The 22,059-nt window shown below is 44.8% G+C and overlaps 1 protein-coding gene across 9 annotated transcripts in view; it reads right to left on the reverse strand.

Moving 5' to 3' along the window:
- MAGI2 (membrane associated guanylate kinase, WW and PDZ domain containing 2) overlaps window positions 1-22,059 on the reverse strand; it is a 902,790-nt gene that overhangs the window by 82,843 nt on the left and 797,888 nt on the right. For 5 of the 9 annotated variants that reach the window (XM_029077505.1, XM_029077511.2, XM_029077512.2 and 2 more), the window contains 3 exons: window positions 20,988-21,177; window positions 10,750-10,791; window positions 5,886-5,977 (listed from right to left, as the gene is read on the reverse strand). In XM_029077505.1, the coding sequence (XP_028933338.1) occupies window positions 5,886-5,977; window positions 10,750-10,791; window positions 20,988-21,177 (324 nt within the window). The remainder of the gene's footprint in view (window positions 1-5,885; window positions 5,978-10,749; window positions 10,792-20,987; window positions 21,178-22,059) is intronic. The other 4 variants (XM_029077507.1, XM_029077514.1, XM_029077506.1 and 1 more) reach the window with 3 other exon arrangements.

Genomic DNA, 22,059 nt, shown 5'->3' on the forward strand with positions numbered 1-22,059 from the left:
TCTCACTGTACTGCAATCTCATCTATCTCGCTCCCAACCTTTTGCCCATGTCCTAACCCTGGCCTGGAATTCCCTCCCACTTCTTGTATTGTAGACTACCACTCTCCCCACTTTCAAAGCCTTATTAAAATTCACATCTTCTCCAAGAGGCCTTCCCTAACTAAATCCTTCTTTTTTTATGGTATTTGTTAAGTGCTCCATATGTGCCAGGCTGCTAAGCACTGGGGAAGACACAAGTTAATCAGAGTGGACATAGTCCATCTCCCCCTTGGGGCTCACACTGCTAATCCCCTTTTTACAGATGAGGTAACTGAGGCATAGAGGAGTTAAGACACGTGTCCAAGGTCACACAGCAGGAAGGTAGTAGAGCTGAGATTAGTACCTAGGTCCTTCTGACTCCCAGGCCCTTGCTCTATCCACTAGGCCGTGCTACTTCTCATTTCTCCTACTCCCTCTCCCTTATGTGTCACCTATGTACTTGGATCTACTCCCTTTAAGAACTTGATATTCAACCACCCTCAGCCCCACAGCACTTATAAACTTATCTGTATATAATTTTCATGTCTGTCTTCCCCTCTTTTTAAGCTCCCTTGTGGGAGCAGCAGAGCCTAGTAGCCTAGGCTAAAAAGCACAGGCCTGGTAGTTAGAGGACCTGAGTTCTAATCCCGGACCTGCAACTTCTCTGCTGTGTGACCTTAGGCAAGTCATTTAACTTCTCTGTGCCTCTGTTACCTCAGACTGTAAGCCCGTCAAAGGCAAGGACTGTCTCTATCTGTTACCGATTTGTACATTCCAAGCTCTTAGTACAGTGCTCTGCACATAGTAAGCGCTCAATGAATATTATTGAATGAATGAATGAATGAACTGCTAGCCCCATGCGGGACATGGACTATACCCAATCTGATTAGTTAGTATCTACCCCAGTGCTTAGCAGCCTGGCACGTAGTAAGCACTTAATGAATACCATAAAAAATAACAACAAAAACACCCCTCTGCTGCATTGTACTATCCCAAGTATTTAGTATATTGCTCTGCACATAGTAAGCACTCAATAAATATTACTGGCTGACTGATTGTCCTAGTCAAGCATGCCTGTAGGGTGGATTTCAGTAGCCAGTGCCAAGAGACACATGTTCAATTTTTATTTGAATTCTTACTTGCTCACAGATTGATTTCTTTTAGACCCAGCCACATTCTTTGAGGCTCTGGGCTGGTGGGCCTGTGTTACTTCATATGGCTAAATCAGCTGGACCTAAAACAGAGATTCTGGTTTATGTACCTAGAGCAATAGACATCTTAGTTCCTCTCTTCATCCTAAGGATAAAAATGACATAAAACTCACTTGGCTTTTCCTTCCAGTGACTTCCAAGTAGGGGTTTTTTTTGTATGAAACAGTTTCAGGTTTCTAATGAATGTGGGGGTCCACTAAGCTGTTACTCATAGAGCCTTAATTTCCTTAAATGGACCAAGTTAATAGTTCACCAATTCACCCACAAGATCCAGTCCCAAATTTGCCACTTCTGAGTCCCCTCCTTTCCAATATTCTTCAAATGGGGTTCTTTCTAAGGAAGTTCAAATTGGTTCTTCAAAGGGCCAAAGCCAATAAGGAGGCCTTTCAAGATTTAGAAAGTGCTTTGTGCAAAACCTAAGTAAAAGCTGGGTTTTTTTTTGTTCATTCCTTCCGGGCATAACTCAAAGCAACCGTTAGCTGGTTTAGCACAAAGAATACTCCAACCTTTTGATTTCCTGGGCATGTAAGAGGGAGATTTTGCTGCCAGCTCTCTAGAAAGGGATGCTTGTGGACTTGGTGCTGCCTGCCACCTATGCATGGAGAGCTATTCCTTCAGGGTACTAAGTCATTACCTTTATGGGGATGTTTTCTCACAAATATTCGGTCAATCTAGACACAGATGAAAGAATGGCAACTAGCACAAGGAGGGAGAATACAGAGTTGGGACTGGAGCCTCTGCAGAAGCTACAAGATCAAGTTGCTAATGAGGAAATAAAGCCCTCAAGTGAAAGGAATACTGCTTTCTCTCAAAAAATAAAAATAAAAATTAGGATCTATCTTGGCTCATGGCGGATTATAACTGATCTTCCTGACCCCAAGTCACTGTTTTGAGATAATCTCTTTTATATGTTTCCCTGAGGATGTGCCAAGGTGCTTTTTGACAAATCTTTTAAGTGCCATAGATAACTCAAAGATGCTTATCACTTATTAAATTACATCTGCAACATCAAGCCAGGAAAGATGAAACAGTGACTGGGATGGGCAAAGCTTCTGCCTGTTGGAGAGCCAATGATGTTTGCTTCTAACTTTCAAGAAAAGTAAGTTTTGATATTCTTTTCCTCTCCCTGCACAAAAGTATTCCTCAAATGAGACCTGTAAGAGACATCAAGAATAACTAAAAGAAACTGGCGATCCAAGGCCCCTGAAAGAAATGAGGCTTGCTGTGGAGTTGGGGCTTATTTGGGCCAGATTCTTATTTTTGTTTGCATCATGGGGTCTAGGTGGTGTACCCCTTTCCTGACTCCATCTGATTCCAACAGCAGTCCTCAGTGAGTGGGATATCTTAGCTTTTTGGTGGTCCTGATGCAACCTCCTCCTTTAATAATCCATCTCACATCAGTTCAACCTCTGCCATGAACCATGTCAATACTTGTGGACTCTAGATCATAAGAGTGTTTTGGGTGGGGAATGTGTCTATCAACTCTGTTACACTGTATTCTCCCAAGTGCTTAGTACAGTGCTTTGCACACCAGTAAACATTCAATAAATGTACTTGATTGGTTGAAAAACTCACTCACTGGACAGATTTCTTTTGAAAAAACCTGTGGGTCCCATGACAGGATAATATTGATTAGAGGAGGAAAAGGGGTTACGGTGAGCTATATATTCTAGGTTTTGGAGACCATGCACTTTTCTCCCCCGGTACATCAATCGCTGTTCTAGATTTGGGGTTGGAAACTGGCCGCAAAAGGCCCAGGGACAGAAGGGCACATATACCAGCACATTCAAAAGATCAGCGAGGATAATGACATTTTTAAACTTAGTACAATATCAGTTCTCTGAATCGGTCCGGTGGATTCTGTTCTCTGCCTAAGTCTCTGTTTGTCTCTTCTCGAGTACTGTTTTTTCTTTGGTCTCATTTTCTTTTAGTCTTCTGCACTTTTTTGCCTCTCTCAGTTTCTACTTCAGCATCTGGGTCTCTGACTCTCATTGCCTTTGTCAGAGTTTCTTGTTCTTCCTCTCTCTCTCTCCTCTCCTCCCTAAGAGTCCCTTCACCAGCCCCCAAATCACTTTAGCTGAGGTTCTTCTCTCTCCAAGGGGCTTCCATTGACAGCTTCTCCTCTCCTCAGCTGGCCTAACCAGGCAGGCCTGGGCTCACACTTTTCACAGGAGAAGCATCCCATCCTCCAGTGGCTCAGGCTTAATGACAAGACTCCTGCGGGGCTTGGTGGTTGCTAATGGCATGCCCTTTCCTTAACCCAGGCAAATACAAACTCTGTGCCATTTGATCAGGTATGCACAGCGCAGAGAGGGTTGTCACAGTATTTGGCAGTTCTATTGGCTTTCCCCAAAATCTACCCTCCCTGCTTACCTTGCTGTAATATATGCCTCTCCTCCTGTCCCTGGAATCCTTTGACCCTCTCCACATCCTGCTCCCTTCTGTCATCATGGCTTCACAGCCTATACTTCCCTCTGCCTGTGACTTCCTGCCTGAACCCTTTGTCTGCCCTTTCCTCTCTTTTTTTCTTTCCTTTTTCAATGGCTCTGACCTCTTTTCCCCTTTCCCTCTCTCTCTTCTTCCCCAGCCAGAAGCTTTGCCATATCGTGGGATGGGAACAGCTGCTCGACATCCCCAGGGCAGGCAGTAGCCATAATGGTGGTAGCAGTGGCCACAGGCCGCTCCTCTCTCCTCCCCAGATCAGTAGAGGGATAGACAGAGAGGTGAGAGCTGAGACCCTGAAGCTGAGGAGGCTTCTGGCCCAAACCTGTGCAGAGAAAGAACTGACTTTCCACACTACCCCCTGAGAAGAGTGGCGCAAAGGGTATCTCTCATTGCCCCTGCCACTACTGGGGGGAAATTAAGGAGGACCATGGGCCCCACGGTTGTTCTGAGGGATCAGACCTGATCACGCTAGTATCCAATTGATCGTATTTAATCAATCATATTTACTGAGTGCTTACTCTGTGCACAGCACTGTACTGAGCCCTTAGGAGAATACAATCAGCACTGTACTGAGCCCTAAGGAGAATATAATTTAACAGAGTTGATAGATGGGGTTAACCTCTTCCACTGTTTATCATCATTCCTGCCCAGCTCCAATAGGCCCCGAAACTCGCCACTCAGGTGATCTATGACCCCAGTTCACCTTCCTGACCTGCTTCACCTGGTCGGCCACCTCAAAGGGAACTGTCCTTTTCGGAGTCCTGTGGCCAGAGGACCTCTGGTGCAGCCACCTTCCGCTCACCTGACAAAGACAGTATTTTTGGCCCCTGGAATATGCCTATCACTGCCTTTCTTGCCTTTGATACTCTCTCTTTCTATTACTAGGAGCAAGGTCTTCAGCCCAGCAAGAGTCTCCACACAACTCCCTCTGTCTTCCTATCTCTTGGGGCCTCGGCTGCAACCTCATTCTTCCTCCTCTTATTCAATCAATCAATGGCATTACTTGAGTGCTTACTGTGTGCAGAGCACTGCACAAAGCGCTTGGGAGAGTACACTACAACAGAGCACCTTGCCTACAGTGAGCTTACTGTCTAGAGGATATTTCTTGCAGAGAAAGCAATTCATCCCATTAGGTTCTTTTGTTTTTTTAAACTGGAGCCCTGCTGTTTCTTATTTATGGAAAATCACGTTGCTGTGTTCGAGGTGCACACAGAGATTTTAATAAATTCCTTGCAGGTGACTGCAGTGGCCCTTTTGTTGGGAATCCTACAGCAACACTACCTTTCCTTACTTCTCTCCCTGGGTACCCTTTCAACAATTAAGGTCAGCTGGGGAATTTCATCCCTGCACTACCTGCAGATTTGGCCTTTAGGCAGGAGATAGCAGGTGCTGTAGAGGAACCTGACCCCTAAATCCTCCTCTCTGGTCCTGCCTTCCAACACCACAATTTACCTGTTGCCAAGGGCCTCTTTTCTTTGGCCTCCTGCCCCAGTTTGTCAACTCTAACTCTGCCCCTTCTTGTGGGAACTTAAATCTCTCCTTGTGGTTTAAACATTAGATTTGTAACACATCCATGTGCTTTCTGTATTTACAGACTAAAGTGAGATTGGAGTGAGAGTCAGGAAAGTCTGCATTGCATGTAAGTCATGACTTATGGCAAACGTCTGCCTCCCAGGAAAGAGAGGGGTACTGGGGCCCCTTTTTGGCAGGATGGGGAAGCGGGTCTGTGATCCTCACTCTGATTCTCTCACTGTGTTCTTCTCCCTTTATCTCTCAGCAGGCAGGTCCTCTAATCCTCTTGGGCTAAACACCCTAATTCTGGTAATAATCACACCTTCAGGAACGCCAGAGGGCTCACCAAGACTCAACTGCCATGGTACCGGCAGTTCCTTTCAACTCAGCAATTGAAAGACGTCAACAACCACTCAGTCCACTCTAAAGGGAGGGAAGTGCACTTTTCCTCACTTAAATACACACTGACTCAAGAGGGCTTGTTTTAGACAGAGCGGCTGACATTTGAAGACCTGTCTCTTTCAATTGGCCAGCAAAGGAATAAAAAAAAATATAGTTCTTTTCCTTCGATAGCTATCTGAAAGAGGTCAGTCTGTCTTGAGTGTCAAGGGGCCATTTCCTCCTCAGAGACAATGTCGAGGGCCATTTTTGTGACCTTTCTATAGAGAGCCGCAGAGCCCTAGGGCCAATGCAACTTACCGGCTGTCCGGGTTCATCTCCTCCTAGGATTCGAAAGCCAAATCCAGACTCCATCCTCCGAAGGTGAACGTCCAATTCCTTGTAGTCCAGACCTGGTTCAAAGAAGAGCTCATTGAGAATTGAATTCCACCCCCTTTCTAGTTATCTCTTACCCTGCTGGGAGCTTGTTCTTTGGGCCTGATGAATGGGGATCTTGGTGGAGCTGGTAGAGGAGAGGGAGAGATGAGATTGTGAAAACTATGACACTCCTGAGCTGGCGGCATTAGGAGGCCAGTGGTGTTTAGAGCATTAGCCTGGCCCCAATTCAGGGGGCACTGGTTTGCCCTGAGGGATGTTTGTGATGCAGGATTTGTTGCTTCTACAATGCCACCATCCTCTGAAGGAGCTGTTATTAGCATTACTGCCCAGGGTGCATGAAAAAGGAAGCATTTTAAAGGGCACTCTGTTCTACGGACTGTGTGTTCTTTCTCTGTGTCTTGGCTAAAACATTGGTTGTGAACCAGAGGATGTTTGTCTCACCTCACAAGTCCATTTGGATATGAGAAGCCATAGTGTTGGATGAAACGTTTTGTGTACATTTGCATGTGTGCGGTGGACGCTGAGTAACCCAGTGAAAATTTTCTGTAATGCAGGGGTGTTTGTGTGAGACATGCAGTTTCCACAGGTTAGGAGAACTGGGAGTAACAAAGTGCCGTAGGAGTCTGAATTTCCAAAATAATATCTAATGTGATTCTTGATGGAAATTAATCCCGAGTCGCTCCTGCAAATGAGGCCTTGTGTGCTTTAATGTTTTAATGATTCACCCTGCTTTGTTATAAGCTTTGAGAAGTCGCATGGACTATGGGAAAGAGCATGGGCCTGGGAGTCAGAGGACCTGGGTTCTAATCCCAGCTCCACCAATTTACCTGCTGTGTTATCTTGGGAAAGTCCCTTAAATTAAGTGCCTCAGTTCCCTCATCAGCAAATGGGGATTCAGTGCCTGTTCTCCTTTTTAATACTGTAAGCCCCATGTGGGAATTGATTATCTTGTATCTACCCCATTGCTCAGTACAGTGCTTGGCACATAGTATGCACTTAACTAATAGCATTAAAAAAATAGATCAATTCTCTTTTCCTAACCCTTGCAACCAAAACAGCAATTGACTGCTTAAAACACAGATTTACTGCGGAGATTTTCAGAATGATAGCTCTGGTTCTCCTCCACCACCAACTATGCAGATAAACATAATTGAAAAAATAAGACCTCTGCACAATATAATGAAAAATATTGCCCAGGCCCCTGCCAGCCAATTTTAGTTGCCATGAGGAAAGACAGAACAATAGCTCAGAACCTGCTGACTGAAGCCCACCAAGCACAATCTACAATCTGGTTGGTTGAGACAAGATTGGAAGGGAGTCTGGCTGCTGTTGTGCTGGATGTTTGATTTGTTTCCCCATCTTGAACTTTCATTCCAAGACATCTGGGCAATTTCAAATCGATTGCAAAAGAGAAGCAAAATGGTTAAATTGGGCTCTTGGACTGCTGAGCATTTTTTAGGACAAAGGAAAAGAATAGGGGGAGAGTTTTTCTTCGGCTCTTTGAGTAAAAACTTCCAAGGCATTTGTTAAGCACTTACTCTGTGCCAAGCACTGTGGTAAGCGATGGGGTAGATACAAGGTACTCAGACTCCATATGGGACTCACAGTTTAAATAGGGAGGGAGAAAAGGAATTGAATCCCCATTATACAGATGGGGGAACAGAGGCACAGGGAAGTTAAGTGACTTGCCAAGGGTCACACAGCAGGTAAGTGGTAGAGCTGGAATCATAACCCAGGGCATCTGACTCCCCAGGCTGTGCTCTTCCCATTAGGCCACACTACTTCCCTGCTTTTCGCGTGCCTCTCCTTGTGCTCTAGAAGAGGGCCTCATCTTCAATATGAAGGGCGAAAGTGGCAATAGTCAGGCTTTGGGACCACTGAGGCTTCTTTGGATGAAGTTGATCTTCACATACCGGGGGTAACGTTTCAGTAGAAAGCCCTAAAGTCTTCCCCGGTCCACACACTTAGGTGCTGTGAAATCCAAGATGGTGGCTCCCTAAACTACCACCCACACAAGATAAGCAGTTTGGGAACACTCCCTCTCCATTTCCTCCCCCACCTCTCACCCAATTTCCTGTCCACTACCCTTTGGGTGGCAGATCCAAAGAGGACTTTTCTGCAACGGATAGGACTCCAACCCAAAATGGAGGGGGAACACTGGTCTGCTCTCCAGTCTACTAAGTCACCCAAAGAGATGATCTATTTGCCTAGTTTACCATTGTATCAAGTCAACTAGACTCCAACCTTAGCCTGAGTGACAAGTGGTCAGGCTAATAATAAAAAAGCTAAACTTCAGAAGTGGAAACAAGCAGCAGCCAGGCACCATAAGGCCTTCCCTGGTGTAGCAAGAAGTGTCATTTCTGAGGCTTAATCTGGTCTTTAGTCAAAGCCCGGAAACCCTTCCCAAGCTAACGGTACCCCCTAACCCTTCTTTTTGGAAAACCCAGCTCTGTGCACCTTATGGGAGAGAGGCTGGCTGGATTAATTTTATGAATGGACTCAAACATCGCACATACAAACTTTTTATAGATCAATCAGGCACATAGGATTGCTGCAGAAAACATTCCAATTAAATTTTAGGACTGGATCCCTGTACACATTTTAATTAAAACACAAGCACCAAGCTTTATCATCACCGACTGTCCCAGCAACTGCACTCACTCGACTTTCCTGCTAAGAATAAATATGAAATTTTTGGCCTTTACCAATGAACGGAAAATCCCGGGAAGAATGAACAAGGAAGGAATTAGGAGCTAAAGAAGGAGATATAAACTTCCGGGGTTTGAAAAGGCTCTTTTTTCCCCAACCTATATTCACTCATTGCCATTAGGCCCTGAATCATTAAATAGTTGATTTGGGCTCATCGTTAACCTTAAATTCTACATTCCAAAATCAGAAAATCCCTTTGCAACAAAAAAGCACTAGGTCATTTCTTGCCATATAATGGTAGCTGGCCAGCTAAATGTACACAAATGCACACATTTGAGACGACCTGTTGCCACCCTACCAGAAGGGGCAATCTCAATATGATACCCTGCCTTTCTGTATCCTGACCAACTAGAGCAGATCCCTTCTTCCTAGGCTAGGACCCTCCAGGGCATTGAGGTTGGAGCATGGCAAAGATAGTTTCATTTGGGCGAAGATTTTACTGTTGAGGAGTGTAAAATTCTCATTTTTCTAATATGCCCTGAGTGGGGTCAAATTACTGGGACAAAGTGAAGGTAACATTTGAACAGCATAAATAGCTGGTATTTCCACAGAGTCTCCCTGCTGCTTGGGCCTATTTGGGTTGCAGTGACCAAATCCTACCCCTGACTTCTCCTGAAACTGCTAAACAGATATCCTCGACTAGTTGGGGTTATCATTGCAGGTGTGCGTCGGCAGGAGCTGGTGGTTAGGTAAACGATAGCAACTAAAACCATAAACTCCAACGGATGCCGCTGCAGGGCAATCAGTCCACAGCAATTGGTGATCACCATCCACATTTCCCTCCAGCCCAACCGGCAGGCCCCGCCACAGACCAGGTGGGATGCTCTCGTTCATGTATGTTAGCGGGGGCAGAGTTGAACATGGTGGGATGGATAACAGATGGTCGCCATGGTCGCACACCTGCTCTGTGAGTGCCCCGACCAAGCTGGTCCAAAATCTACCACTTATCTGAAATGATTTCAAAGGTCCATCTTGCTCCCAGCCAACTGCTCCCAAAGACAATCCAAAGCTTCTCCATGATTCTATCCAGTGGCTCAAAATGGAATACAAAGGAATGATAGAAGATAAAAAGACCCGCTGGCCTTTGGGCCCATGCTGGCTGAGGAGTTTGGCCAAGTGAAACACTTGTGGAGGTTTGTTCTTGTTTGGTGGCTTTGTTGCAAGCTTTTTGATGGGAGATTTGGCTGGAACCTCAAAGGGATCCTTTAGCTTGAAGATGAGGAATCCTACCGGATTCTTTCTCTACTTCCCAATTATTGGACTTTTTCAAAGTTAGATCACCACATGTGGGTTCGGTGCACTGAGATATAGATGAGGAACAATTTTCAAACTATCCTGTTCACCTAATTTAGGGGTAGACGCAGAATCCATTTGCCAACCATCTAGTTCCTCTTTTTTTTGGAAGTGCCCCTTCTGCCACCCACAAGCCACTGCCACTCTGGTGCCAAACCAAAGCTGCTTCCATCCTTTCTCTCAAGACCCACATCCAACAACAATGGATCTTGGGAAAATGTGCCCAGTGCAAGGGCTGCCAGCAGTGTGGATGCACAAAACCAACTCTTACTGCTTGGATTTTTTCCACATCCCAGGAATGGGCTGTAAGGTTAGAGGCCTATTACCATCCTGTATCTCAATGACACAAATTGTGTCTCCCTGTGGGAGCAAGAGGAGGAAGCAGCTGGATGTCAGCAGGTATCCCCAACTTTCAAAAATGAACCCTGGCACCCTTAGATCTGAGTGGATGTGGACAGCTGCAGCATGTGGGTCTTGAGCCACTTGCCGGCCAATCCAAAACAGATTTTTAATCCAGCTGGGTGTTTTTATTTTATAGGAACAATTCTTTGGTCACCCACTTTAAACTGCAGAGCATTGCATGCCACCAATGAAAATTAATCACATAAATTATGAAAATGAAAATGATCATCTTCACTGCTTCTGTGCCTGGCCCCATGATGTTACATACTGCCATAAAATGAAACAGAGCATAATGGCTGCAGACTCATGATTGGACAGTCACTGAAACACAAAATGGAGGGTGATTCTTCCACAGAACAAGCAAATACAGGAGAATACTTGCCAGAGGAATCCGCTCGAAAACTGGTCCTGGGTGGCACTTTCTCTGAATGGGAAAAGGTGGGGGGGATTAAATTTGCAATTTGTTTCTTCCCTGAGGTTGCTTCACTGTTGTTTGGCTGCAATTTCTAGGTATGGTCAGTTATTTCTTGGTTTCACATAGAATTCAGGAAATCAAAGTGGGACAGGCTGGATTTAATTTCCACGTGTTCCCTCCTATCTTCTCTGCCCATCCCTCCCTCGCCCTTGCCTTGATAATTCTGTAAAGTGCAGGGAACCATGAGCAGTGGTTTAACCCCTTGCCTTTGGAAGTGAACATCTGCTTTCACAATGGTTAATGGGAATGAAAAAAATCATTGTTTGCAAATATGTCAGTCCTAGAGTCCTTTGAAACACATAGCCTCCAATGACCAAGTGTAACAAAAAAGCACAATGGTGTTAGGGGAAAGAGACTTACATACTTTCTGGAAATTACTAGAAGCAACTTAAGATAGCTGAATCCCCATGGTTCACCATATTCTTGGGGCCCTTTGTGGGAATTTAAATGTATACCTTTCTCAAGTCTCATTCCATGAACGGTAGCCACGGTTGCCATGGGCCATATATTTTACTGAAGACAGACCTGAGGTTTGTCACCGGAGAGTAGCTTTCAAATGTGGAAGTACAGGTTTACCACTTAGAAACAGGATAATTTAGCAAAGATAATTCAAGGCTCTAGTAATCCCACTAAACGGTAAAATCCTTGAAGACAGGTTGCCTACTCTATTGTACTCTCCCAAGCACTTCATATGTGTTTTGCACTCGGTAAGTATTCAGTAAGCACCTTTGGATAATTTTTTTTTAAATGAACTGTAAGTGCTTACTAAGTGCCAAGCACTGTATTAAGTAAATCAGATTGTAAACAGTTCCTGTCCCACAAAGGGCTCTCAGTCTAAGTAAGAGGGAGAACAGATAGTGTATTCCCATATTACAGAGGAGGTAAAAATGAGGCACAGAGAAATGAAGTGACTTGCCCAAGGTCACAGAGCAGGCAGGTGAGAGAGGCCGGATAAGAAACCAGGTCCTCTGACTTCTAGGCCTGTGTTCTTTCCATTCCTAGCTAAAGTTTTCCTCTTTTTTTGCCTTCCCCAGGCCTTCATCCTGGGCAATTTCCAAAGGCTTACTTGTTTTTTAAATCCCTTGCTTGCCAGCTTTTAGTTTTGCCTAAACTTTTGGTGAGTCCAAAGTTTGGCCTAAATCCTTAAAAATTGGTGTTTCTGGAAGTATTGACACAATATGAACAGCAGTGGCTTTACCAAAAATGTTACAGGGAGTTGAAAAGCGGAGCCCGGCCACCTGCTGGGAAACAAGAGCTATTTCTCTCACCCTCAATTTTCTAAGTATTAGCATTCACTCGATAAAATGCCCAATTACAGAGTGTCATTGGCCCAAACAATGGAGCACTTTGTACCAAGTGCCTCCGGTTGTTTGACTTTTCACTTGAAAGAAGATGAACTGTAGCCAGTTATTGTTTTTGGTTTTTTTTTTAAATCAAGACCATCGAGGCTGGGTCAGAGAAATTAGGGGCTCGACAGAAACAGAAAGGGAGTACAGCAGTCTTCCTGATGGTGGTCAGAAAGAATAACAATGCATATGCATGGACCAAATATCCCCTGTGAACTAATTCAGGGGGAAAGCTGCTCTAAGTAGAACGCCTGTTATCAGGAGAGGAATCATCATCACAGTTCGCAATCCACAGCTGCAGTGTCATCCTAAATTTATATGCTGCAAAATTCTCATTCTTGAAGACTTATTTTTTCACTCCTTAGTATTACTGGGGAAAAGATATCCTTGTAACGTTTCACAGGAGAGTGTGTTAGAAATTGTCTGAGGGAAGGAGGGTGGCCATATTTTCAATGCTTCCACCTGCTGTAACACTGACATTTGTTATTAATGTAACCTCACCGGGACAATCAAACTCCTCTTCTTTCCAGAGTGCTGCAGCACCAATATTCCTCTCACCCTATATGAAAACGCCATCAGCTTGTACAGACAATAAAAGCATGGGCCACGAGGTATTCTTGCTTTACTTCTGCCTTCTCTCTTTCATTGACACAATTTTTCTCTCCTTTCCGGAGCACTAATTGAATTTTGTGTCTGCAAAGGATGGGGGTTTTTTTCATTCTAAAGACTCTGGGAAAAGGTACAAGAGATAAGGAAAACTGCACTGGGTGCTGATTTGGAATAATATTCTTTATCCTTGCTTCTGCTTTTTTTTTTCTGGAAGCACTCAATATAACGAGCCTATTTGGAAGAGGAACAGAATTGCTGCTCTAGTTCTTGAATAGCCACATCACCTAGATTAAAAATGACTACTTCCACTGTTTTATGCAGTCCCCCTCTAGACTTTAAGCTCGTTGTGGGCAGGGAATGTGTCTATTATATTGTTATAATGTACTCTCCCAAGGGCTTAGTACTGTGCTCTGCCAGGAAGTAATCACTAAGTGCTCAATAAATATGATTGTAAAAAAAAAGATGACGTGACGAGCTATAGCCCACCACAGGCTGTCCAACTGTCTTTACTGCTCTCCTCGTTCCTTAATATAATGTTGTTGTCAAAGTGACAACAGTGAACTATTATTCCCTTTGAATGGTAAATTTTCTCATAAATCAAATTTAATCGCAAGCCACTAATACAGTTTATGACGGGTGATCCTGAGGGACACCGTGTAGAAGAAATTTCATAGTAACTGAATTTATTTTTTTTAAAAGAGCCCCTTTGAACTTACTGTAGCATAAGCAGTAATACATGTTAAAGACTAGTGAGTAAGGTATTGGGGGAAACTCTAGTCTTCATCTTAAATTCTTCTTTCCTCTATCTTTAGCCGAGGTCACTTTAGCAGTAAATGGGTTATGCACATACAACTTTTGCACTTTGCAAAAAGGACATCGCAATGCCTTGCATGCTTGCCCACCTACTCACTGGTATGCACTGTGCCTATGGGAACATGGCTAGTCCTGTAGACTGTAACCTCCTTGTATTGCATTGTATCTCTGTTGTATTGCTCTCTCCCAAGTCCTCAGTGCCGTAGGGGACTCACAGTCCAAGTAGGAGGGAGAACAGGTATCAGATCCCCATTTTATAGTTGAGGAAACTGAGGCACAGAGAAATTAAGTGACTTGCCCAGAGTCACACAGCAAGCAAGTGGCAGAGCCAGGATTAGAACCCAAGTTTTCAGATTCCAGTCCCAGGCTTTTTCCACTAGGCCACGCTATTTCCATATGCTTCCTGAGAGCTTAATTACAGTGCACTGCACCCAGTAGACACTAAGTACTAGTGATTAATTGATTGAGTAAATTTATTTTGTTAGAGCTTCTGGAGGGGGCTCAGACCCATGACCAACAGCTCACAGCTCCAGTCAGTAAATCGTATTATTGAGCGCTTACTATGTGCCAAACACTGTACTGAGCACTTGGGAGAGTACAGTATAACAATAAACACCTCAAGAAACGCTAGCTAGGCCGGGTGGGATGACCCCTTGTAATGATGACGAGCTGGTAAAGACGGTTTGCCCCTCTGCATGTTTGGGTCATTAAACTTCTTCCAATTAATCAATGGCATTTACTGAGCACTTACTTGTGTGCAGAACTTTACACTAAGTGCTTGGAAGAGGACAGTGGACTTGATAGACATAATCCTTGCCCCTGACGAGCTCACAATCTAGTTGGGATGACGGACGGGGAAATGACAGATTATAAGGATGTGTACATTAGTGCTGTGGGCCTGGGGTGAGTATCAAAGTGCTTAAGGGGTGCAGGATTAATTGTGCCTAGGCTTGGGGAGACAGGACCAATAATACTAGCTTACTGGCTCCTTTCTACTGGCCTACATGTATCCTGGGCTTGTGATTTCTGGTGTGGGGATACTCCTTTGAGTTAATGCTACCTAATAGCATAAAGGAAAGACTATCACCACACAGGTTTCTTGCAAAGGAAATCCAACTGAAATTTCTATTGTCAAAGAGGCTGCACCATAAGGCCATTATACCATACGGCTTCCTGGCACTTTTATGGCCCTGTGCTTGACTAATGTCTCACTGCAGAGGAGTATGGACATGCTGTACCTCATAAATTGTATATTTATAACCATCAGGGCTCAGAGTGAAAAGAAAAAAAAAGTTTGGGGAACTTCAGGTATCGTTCGACCTCTGTACAAACTAGAACAGCGAGGAAGAATTACAGGAGAAGGATGAAGGCTTCCCTTTTCCTGCTTTATCTGGCTTGGGAGTACTCTAGATAATAATAGTAATAATAAAAATGTTATTTGTTAAGCGCTTACTATGTGCAGAGCACTGTTCTAATCGCTGGGGTAGATACAGGGTAATCAGGTTGTCTCACGTGAGGCTCACAGTTAATCCCCATTTCACAGATGAGGTAACTGAGGCACAGAGAAGTTAAGTGACTTGCCCACAGTCACACAGCTGACAAGTGGCAGAGCCGGGATTCGAACCTATGACCTCTGACTCCCAAGCCCGGGCTCTTTCCACCGAGCCACGCTGCTTTTCATAATAGTTATAATAATGATGGTCTTTGTTAAGCACTTACCATGTGCCAAGCACTGTTCTAAGCACTGGGGTAGATACCAGGTAATCAGGTTGTCCCATGTGGGGCTCACAGTCTTAATCCCCATTTTACAGATGAGGTAACTGAGGCACAGAGAGGTTAAGTGACTTGTCACACAGCTAAGTGGTGGAGCTAGGATTAGAACCCATGACCTCTGACTCCCAAGCCCTTGCTCTTTCCACTAAGCCACTCTGTTTCTCAGATGCCTGGAGCCATACCTGGATTTTCCAAGGCAGTCTTGGACAGGAATTAAACACCTTGGGCAAAACTGATTTGTTTGGGTTATTGAGATAGGAGGAGGAGGAGGAAGAGGAAGAGAGGGATTTGGAACATATCAAGGGAGGGAAAAGTCTGTAAGATTGAAGACAAGAGAGTGGTGGAGGAGGATTAGGTCAGAGAAGTCTTTGGCCTAGGTTTTGAGGAGGTCACTTGTGAGAGCTCATGTCTTGGTCACACATACTAATAGCCTCCACCTCAGGTAGTAGGAATTAACTAAACAGTCCTGGCCCCTGGGATTTTTTCCTTTTTCCCCAATTCTCAGGAATTCTAGAAGTTCTGGTGTCTCTAAAAAGCCCTGCCTGGATCCTAACGCATTCATTCTTGCTTCATGGTGAGCTTCTTTTATGATTTAGACCTTCCTGTCCATGTTCTAAAGATGCCCTTAGAGGGACACCTGAGCTTCTGCCTGCCCAAAGAGCAAATACAGGTATAACTGTCAATTATCTGCAGGGAATGAACAACAGATCAGCACAGATCTGCAGGAAATGTGCAGCCAATTGACATATATCTGCAGGAAGTACACACTTATTTGGCCCACATCTATGGGAAATGTGTAGCCAATCAGCACACATCTAAATAGGAATTTGCAGCCTAACAGCATACACCTCCTGGGAATGTGCCTGCTAATTAGCACCCATCTACGGGTGTTTCAGAGCCATTCAGCACACATCTTCAGGGGATGCTCTGCCAATCAGCACACATCTACAGGGGATAAGCAGCTCTTGGCTCGTTATCAAGTCAAAATATTATTTTTGCCCTATTGCAGTCTACCCTCCCACCCATGCCTTTCTCTAAGAGTTCAAGAAAACCTGGAGCCAGAGGAGAGATGTGGGAGGAGGGAGGGTGGAGTCCAGAAACTATGTCAGCCAGTTTGGGGATAATGGCATTGACACTTTCATTTCTTTTGCATTGCACTCTTCCAGGTGCTTAGTACGGTGCTCTGCACATTGTAAGTGCTCAATACATACCATTGATTAATTGAGTGGCTTGAGTGGGCAGGAGGAAATAGCCACAACCAGATCTCTTCCTCTCTGGAAACCCTCAGTAACCTTCTAGCTGTGAAAGGGCCGGGGTACTACCCAACTAGCAAAGTCTTATCATATGAGCTTCCATTTTTTCTAGAAAATGGTTCTTACTATGTGGCAGACACTGTACTAAGCACTGGGGTAGGTTCCAGGTAATAATTTAGGGATGGAGACAGGGAAAGCCCACTCTTAGCTCTGAGGATGGATGTCCAGAAGGTAACCACTGTTCACTCTCTCCAAGGGCCATTGTACTCCTGACTGGTGTGGACTCAGTAATGGCTTTGCCTGTTACCGTCATCTCCTTGACGGCTGGTTTCGTATCTACCAACTCCATTGTATTATACCCTCCCAAGTGCTTAGGAAAGTGCTCTGCACACAGTAAGCACTCAATAAATGCCACTGACTGATTGATGATTGCTAGCTGTCATTCTGATGGGGGTGTCTTCTAGAGTCACAATGGAAGAATAAGAGGCAGCAGCAGTAGTATCCTCCACCACTTCAGCCTGGAGAGCTGTATGTAGAAAGAAGACCGACCCAACTGACCATCACCACTCTCTACCTCTCTGCGGGCTGGTGAAGACTTAATGGAGACAGGCCAGTTGCCAACAACATTCACTAGTCATCAGTCCACCAGTTGGAAAGTCAACTGGTTTGCTAGGGCCTCCATCTGTGTGCCATGGGCGGGCAAACTGAGTGTAGATGGGGCACTGGATGGAGAATAAAGGATCCTTGGAAGTTCTTGGGCATCGCTTGGCTCACTCAATCCTCTCTCCTCCAACCCCAGACCCTCCATACAGATTCCGGGATAAGGGAAGCAGCATGCTCTAGTGGAAAGAGCACATGCCTAGGAGTGAGAAGATGTGAGTTCTCATCCAGGCTCTGCCTCATGTCTGCTGAGAGACCTTGGGCAAGTCATTTCACTCCTCTGGGCCTCAGTTATCTCATCTGTAAAATGGGGATTAAGACTGTGAGCCCAATGTGGGACAGGGATTGTATCCAACCTGATATCAATCCCAATGCTTAGAACAGTGCTTGGAACATAGTAAGCACTTAACAAATACCGCTATTACAGCATGGCTCAGTGGAAAGAGCACAGATTTGGGAGTCAGAGGTTGTGGGTTCTAATCCCAGCTCCTCCATTTGTTAGCTGTGTGACCTTGGGCAAGTCACTTAACTTCTCTGTGCCTCAGTGACCTCATCTGTCAAATGGGGATGAAGACTGTGAGTCCCCACGGGACAACCCGGTTACCTTGTATCTTCCCCAATGCTTAGAAAAGTGCTTGGCACATAGTCAGCACTTAACAAATGCCAACATTATTGGAGAAGCAGTGTGGCTTAGTGGAAAGAGCTCAGGTTTGGGAGTCAGAGGTCGTGGGTTCTAATCTCAGCTCTGCCACTTATCAGCTGTGAGACTTTGGGTAAGTCACTTAACTTCTCTGTACCTCAGTTACCTTATCTGTAAAATGGGGATTAAGACTGTGAGTCCCACATGGGACAACCTGATTATTTTGTACTCCCCCAGCACTTAGAACAGTCCTTGGCACATAGTAAGTCCTTAAAAAATACCATCATTATTACAAGTGCTTAGTACAGTGCTCTGCACATAGTAAGTGCTCAATAAATACTATTGAATGAATGAACATTATTATTATTAATACTCTTATTCTGGACCTTTCACATCCTCCTGCCTGCAACTGGGATTTTACTCAACTTAACTGCTGACCCCGAATAGATGATTGGTTTGTTGATAACTGACTTCTACCTGTTTTGAATTCACCACTGCCTGCACGTGAAATTGTTTTACCCTACTTGCATGGTCTCTGGGCTCCTGCCTCAGGGATAGTTTGTAAACCCCAGCCCCTATTTAAATAAATAAGTCTACTTTATTGAGTTGTCCCTGGGCATGCATATTAAAGTGACAGCTTTAACATGACTCGGAGCCCAGAGAGGCCTGCTGGTGGCTGCGTGGTTTGACATATTTATCTAATTTCCTGAAGGCTGAGGAATGGAAACCGAGAATGGACTGTCAAATATGCGTCGCCAGAGTCATTGTAAACTAGGTGCTTTGCCGCTTACGCATCATGGTGGAAAATACTTTTTTACATGCTCTGAGACTGGATATTGACTGAGAAGAAACTAAAATAAATTTATCCTGAGTTTAGCCACAGATCCGTGCAGGGATGCCCCTGGCCGGAGTCAGGGAGAGGGGAGCAAAATTTGGGGCAAGGCCCCCTGTATATGGTTGAAAGTCTATGAAAGGAGGAGAAATTTAAAGAATTAAATTCCTTGCTGACACAACTCCTTCAAGATGGAGTTGAAGGACATGGCCCAGGACAGGGACTATGTTTAATTCCCACCTGTGTAATCTTTCCTAGGGGTTAGTACCATCTCTGTACATGCTAAGCATTTAACAAATACTATTACTACTGCTACTATTATTACTAGTATGCACCTGGTGCCTTCATACCCTCTCCATCTGCCAGTCAGTTTTCCAAACCCCGTCAACTCACCAAGACTGATCTCTCCAGAATCACCAGTGACCTTCTCAGCACCAAGTCCATTGGGCATTACTCTGCCTTAACCACTTTAACCTCTTGGCAGCCTGAGACACAGTGGACCATCTCCTCCATCCTAGAATGCTGTTTGATCTTGGTTCTGACAACTTGGTAATCTGCTGGTTCTTCCTTCTACCTCTTGAACTGCTCCTTCTCTATTTTCTTTGTGGATTCTCCTCTTTTGCGCTACCTGTGGGTGTCCCTTAAGGCTCTGTGCTGGGTCCCTTTTTTTTCTCTCTACTTGGGGAATTTATCCACTTTCATGGCTTCACCTACTCATCTAATCTACCACTTTTCTTTTTTTTTGCCTCTAGGACATCTTCACATTAGTGGCCCACTGATACCTCAAACTATGTCTAAAATAGAACTATTCATCTTTCATCCCAAACTCACTCGTCCCTAATTCCTCATCTCCATTTTCAAGGCCACCATCTTTGCAGTCAGAAGTTGGCAACTTTAGACTCAGCCTCAACTTCTTTCTGAGTTTCAACTCTCATGTTTGATCTACTGCCAAATCCTGCTGGTTCTTCTTATTAAACATCTCCCAGATTTTCCCTTTCCTCTCTGCCCAAAGGGAAGCTTGCTGCAACCTTGGATCATAACATGGCAAGATTACTGTATCAGCTTCCTCGCTGGTTCCCCTGCCTCCAGCTTCTCCCCTCTACAACCCATACTACATGCTGCTGTATGGGTCATTTTTCCTCCTGAGCCAACCTTCTAACTGTACCTCAATCAGCCAATGGTATTTACTGAACTCAGCACTTGGGAGAGAGCCTAGGGATAGTATAATTCTCTTAAATGTAAACTCCCTTTGGGCAGGGAATGTGCCCACCAACTTTATTGTATTGTCCTCTCCCAAGCACTTAGTACAGTACTCTGCATGCAGTAAGCACTCAATAAATATTGATTGATCGATTGACTCTTTCATCTCTGTCTGCTCACTCACGTTGTTCTTCCATCTTGCAACTTCTTCTCTCCCCAATTCTGACAGTCCATAACTCTCCCATATTCAGAGTCCTGATAAAAGCCCAGCTCTGTCAGTGAGACTTAACTGATGCATTCCCAACACCCCAATTCATATAGAGTGCTCCACCACCACTAATAGTTAAGTACTTATTTATACTCTTCAACACTTTGGTATATATTTTTTATTCAACTGAAGTCTATTGCTCCTTTGGACTATTCTATTTTTATGTCTATTTCTCTTGTTAGAAGGTAGGTCCCCCGTGTCATCTTTTTGTTTGGTACTTTCCAAGCACTTAGTGCAATGTAATGCACCCAGTAGGCACTCAATAAATACTACTACTTCTACTATCACTCCTATTACAACCACTACTACTATTCCAATATTCCACCTCCTCCACTCTCTGCTCCTGTCAAGCCCACCTCCATCCTTTACACCACGCGTGTCCCCGTCCCCTTCCTCATGTTGTCCCCGGAGCCTGGAAATTCCTCCCCTTTCAAAACAACCAGACCGCAACCTTCCCCACACCCAAAGCCCTCCTAAAAATCCCACCCCACCTCCTCCAATAAGCCTTCCTCAAAGGCTTACCAGTTTGCTGAACTTTAGTACCCACCCCATCCGCTGACTCTTGTACTAATGTATTACCCTGGCCCCACCTCAGCATGGGTATCTGTGTGTATGTTCGTCTGGGATCTCACTGCTAGAGAATATGTTTATGCTCCTTGTCGGTAGGGAAGATGTCTTGTGCATTCTCAGGCCAACCATCCCCCCACAACCCCTCTCAGCTCCCAGCAGGCTGGAAAGGGCTTTCACTTACGCCTACTTTCATAAATTGCTCTTGATTTCTCGTACAGCTCGTACGGGTCGGGTTTCCGGGGGTCGAAGGCCTCTGTGGAGTCTGGAAAGGAACTCCGGTGTAGGGTGGGAGGAAAGGGGATGTTCTGAGGGATGGCCGGGGCAGATAGACTGGTCTGGGGACTGCCTTGGTTTTCCCATCGCTCCATTATCTGCAAAGAGGAACATGAGAGAACGTTTTAAGTGCAGGCTGCTTCCCTGTCCGGGAAACCTAACTCCTCCTCCAACGTACTTAGAAACAATTCAATTTTTATAGCTTAATACCAAAGAAATATGCCCCAAATCTGGTTCAAGCTCTCTGGGTTGAAAGGCACCACATCAATACGATGCAACACAAGTTTTGCCATGAATAAAATTAAACAGGGCAGGGAACAAGCAGGGAATAAGGCCTCCTGGGTCGTAGAATTGGGCCCTGTTCCCAAGGGGCTAGACATCACCCTTCACAACAAGACTGGGAACTATTGGGGCTGGGTCTTCCCTCTCTGCAAGTCACAACAGCTGAGGCAGGCCAGAACATTCGGTCATCACCCTGCGAGTCTTCCCTCAGCTTGGGCCAATGGGAAGCTGGTTCCTTATTTGGAGTAAGGTGGGACAGACAGTTCAAAAGGGAAGGTTAAATTCAACGACAGTCAATGAATTCAAGTTAATAGCAAAGTGCAAATCCGCTAAACCACTTTCATTGGTGGGCAGAATTATTTAAAAAGAAACTCCCCTTTGCTTTATTTGACACATAGGTGGAGTGTGCCAAACAGAAATGGTTGAATGCCGGCAGATTTTTTTGCAGGGAGCAAATGGAATAAAGACCGACCCACCTCAATGTTCCATCGGTCATAATGACTTTTTAGCAAATACCTATGTCCTTACGCACTTCCTTAAAAGAGGATTCTGTGTCAACCTGCTCCTGTCTTATGTTTCATACAGGGTGGAGTGGAGCGAACAGGCTTCAGGTGAAATATTAGTGCTTCTAGAAACAATTTAAGAACTACACAACAAACACTGCTCGGGGCCCTCTTTGGGGAAAGTCTGATTGCTTT

This window comes from Ornithorhynchus anatinus, chromosome 13 (assembly GCF_004115215.2).
Source record: "Ornithorhynchus anatinus isolate Pmale09 chromosome 13, mOrnAna1.pri.v4, whole genome shotgun sequence".
NCBI lineage: Eukaryota > Metazoa > Chordata > Mammalia > Monotremata > Ornithorhynchidae > Ornithorhynchus > Ornithorhynchus anatinus.